This window comes from Rattus rattus, chromosome 4 (assembly GCF_011064425.1).
Source record: "Rattus rattus isolate New Zealand chromosome 4, Rrattus_CSIRO_v1, whole genome shotgun sequence".
Taxonomy (NCBI): domain Eukaryota; kingdom Metazoa; phylum Chordata; class Mammalia; order Rodentia; family Muridae; genus Rattus; species Rattus rattus.
In genome coordinates, this window is record NC_046157.1 from 77,925,414 (window position 1) to 77,928,132 (window position 2,719).

The following is a 2,719-nucleotide window of genomic DNA, read 5'->3' on the forward strand; positions in this document are numbered from 1 at the left end:
AACTGAATCTACTTTTGAGGCTAACATTTCCAAATTTGCCTTTTACCTTTCTTCAAGATGCTGTTATTAGGCATAAGAAGTTTTAAATTCATTTTTAATAGGAATAAAGTACTTATGAAGTAAAAGTAATTCCTTTTTTATTTTCTGAGCATTTAAGTTTCTGTGAACTATTAGAAATTTATATGTATTACTTTAATCTTTAGCTCAGGAAATTAAATGTATACATTTTATAGATATGTAATGTGTTTAGAAAAATTAATTCAGAAGATACATGAGGTGGCTGGGGTATACATTCTGGGTATAGTCTTATAAACCTTGTGTTCTAATTACTACAAGTTAGTAAAAGTATATCCTATGAGGACCTCTTCTAAATTCTCTACAATTTTGTTAACAGGAATTATTCCTTGAAGAGAGACAGAGAGACAAAAAACCGGAACTCTTGGAAATTAAATGGAAGACAGAGAAAAGTTTAAATGGTAACACTGTAACACTGGCCCTCCAGTTTCACTTACAGCTTAATTGTGACACATTCTACAACATCTGTCATTAACACAAACATAACAACATAGGAATTAGAACTACTAGTGCTTATTTAAGTGACCATTGTCCATGGATTCTTGTTTTAAAGCCTGTTACTAAAACATTCTGTAAGCCAACTGCTTCTCCAAAGATCCCTACTTCAGCACACAATGGTACCATTGGGCTATAATGATAAACCGTTTGTGTATTTACAAGACTGTCTGCAACAAACTGCAAATAATTCCCCTGCACATCATTACACAAGTGACAAACTAAACCAATCTTACAGCCAACCCATGTGCAAAGAACAACCCCAAAATACAGTTGTGGCGTCCCCATCAAGCTTTAACAAGAAGGCCCAGAGCTTCTCTGCATTGTCTCCTCTGAACTCTAAAGTCACTAAAGGCTCCTATAATAGGGCTATGAAATCATCATCACCATCATTATATTCCAAATGCCCAGCAACAACTTCGAAAGACTCCCTCTTGAAAAGTTCATCACAGCTCTCTTGGAAATCCTTGGACTCGTCTTTGCCTCATCACAAATCTCAGACATCATCAAGTTTTACCAGTACTTCATCTTTGGAACCTAGCAAAACAAGTCCAAGATCAAGGTTACCCCTCCCGAAGACGCAGACATCATCAAGTATTGACCTTTGCTGGAAATCACCTTCATTGGAGTCTACTCAAAGAATCTCAACATCATCTTCACCTCCCCTCGACCAACGCGAAACATCTTCCCTAAATATCATCTGGTCTACACCTTCTTTGGAATCTAGTCAAAGTGAACGTAACTCACAATTATGTAAATCTAAATCACAGAAGGATTCCTCATTAGACTGCCTTTGGACATCTTTATTAGAATCCAATCAAAAAAACATTGAGCTCGCCATCACTCACCCACAAACTTCAACGACCCAGCTTTTCCTCAACTTCAGCTCTTGAATCCAATCGAGTGGTTCAGACTTCACCATTATCTGACTGTAAGTCTCTGAAAATTCCTATATCTAACTCTAATAACAATGTTTTTACTTTACCATTGTCCCAAGCAAAATCGAGAAAGTTAGCTCCATCGTCACATTCTTTTCTGCCATCTCGGAGTTTATCAACGTGCCAGCCCAAACCTAAAATTGCAGCTAAATGTGATCCTAGTACCCGGGCCATCAGTGCAACTGCTTGCCAGCCCAAGGTCCAGAATACTGCTTCACTCATTGACAAACACAGACTTCGTCAGCTACCCTCAGTTCACACTAAACCAAACATCTCAGGCCACAGAATATTAACTCCTAAGCCCGGTATCAAGACCAAAAATGCCTCAGTCCCATGTTCCAGACTGCCGAATAAATGTAGCTTTGAAAAGAGTGTGAAGTCAGAGGCAGAGAATGAAAGCCTTTGGTCCTTAGATTATAGTCATCCCTGCATTATTAAAGGTGGTAGTGTTCCTGTTGATGTTGTAAATAAAATTGTCAATTCCATCTCCAAGTCTACAATCCAGAAGGATCTCTCTAGGCAGATTCTCTTGCGAAGAATGAGAGGAAAGCCAAATCCTCGTCCTGGTCCCCGCCTTTCATCAACATATTCTGTTTGTTTAGAATGTGCTTCTGCCATAAAATCTCAGTGTAACCATCTTACAGGAAAGAGAGATCCTCGATGCGCGACACTCTTTGTCATACCAACACCCGAGAGTGGCACCGATGGGAAAGCAGACGTGAAAATAATCCTTATCCTTTCTCTACCAGAGACACCTTCCTCATCCTGTTTCCAACTTCCTATGAAAGACAGTCAATCTGAAAATAATTTAGAAGCCCTCGATGATAACCTGGACGTATTAGAGAAGATAACACAATTTTTCCCTGCATCTGAATCTGATTTTATCCAGGGGCTCAAGACAAAGCGAAAATGTTTGGCTGTATCCTCCGAGAGCAAAGATACAAGCCAAGAGCCCCAGTCTATTGACTGGCTGTTGTATGTTAAAAATAGTAATGGTATTCAGTCCCAAACCCAGGTTCAAGGCCCATCCTCCTCTTCTTCTTCCTCTTGCTCCTCCGTTTCCTCCTCTTCCTCTTCATCTTCTGGACGTCCCTCTCCACCCACTCTTTGCACAGATCCCACTCCAGCTCATGTTCCAGGTTATGTTCTTGGAAAGGTGCGAAGTTATCACCGGTTACCTCCAGGGACCTCCTGGCTTGAGTTCATAAGGG

The 2,719-nt window shown here is 40.1% G+C and overlaps 1 protein-coding gene across 1 annotated transcript in view; it reads left to right on the forward strand.

The window, feature by feature from the left end:
* The first annotated feature begins 689 nt into the window (after positions 1-689).
* Positions 690-2,719, forward strand: part of Csnka2ip (casein kinase 2 subunit alpha' interacting protein) — a 2,185-nt gene continuing 155 nt past the window's right edge. The window contains 2 exon segments of the mRNA XM_032899412.1: positions 690-1,391; positions 1,393-2,719. The exon segment at positions 1,393-2,719 is cut by the window's right edge and continues 155 nt beyond it. Of these exon segments, the coding sequence (XP_032755303.1) occupies positions 690-1,391; positions 1,393-2,719 (2,029 nt within the window).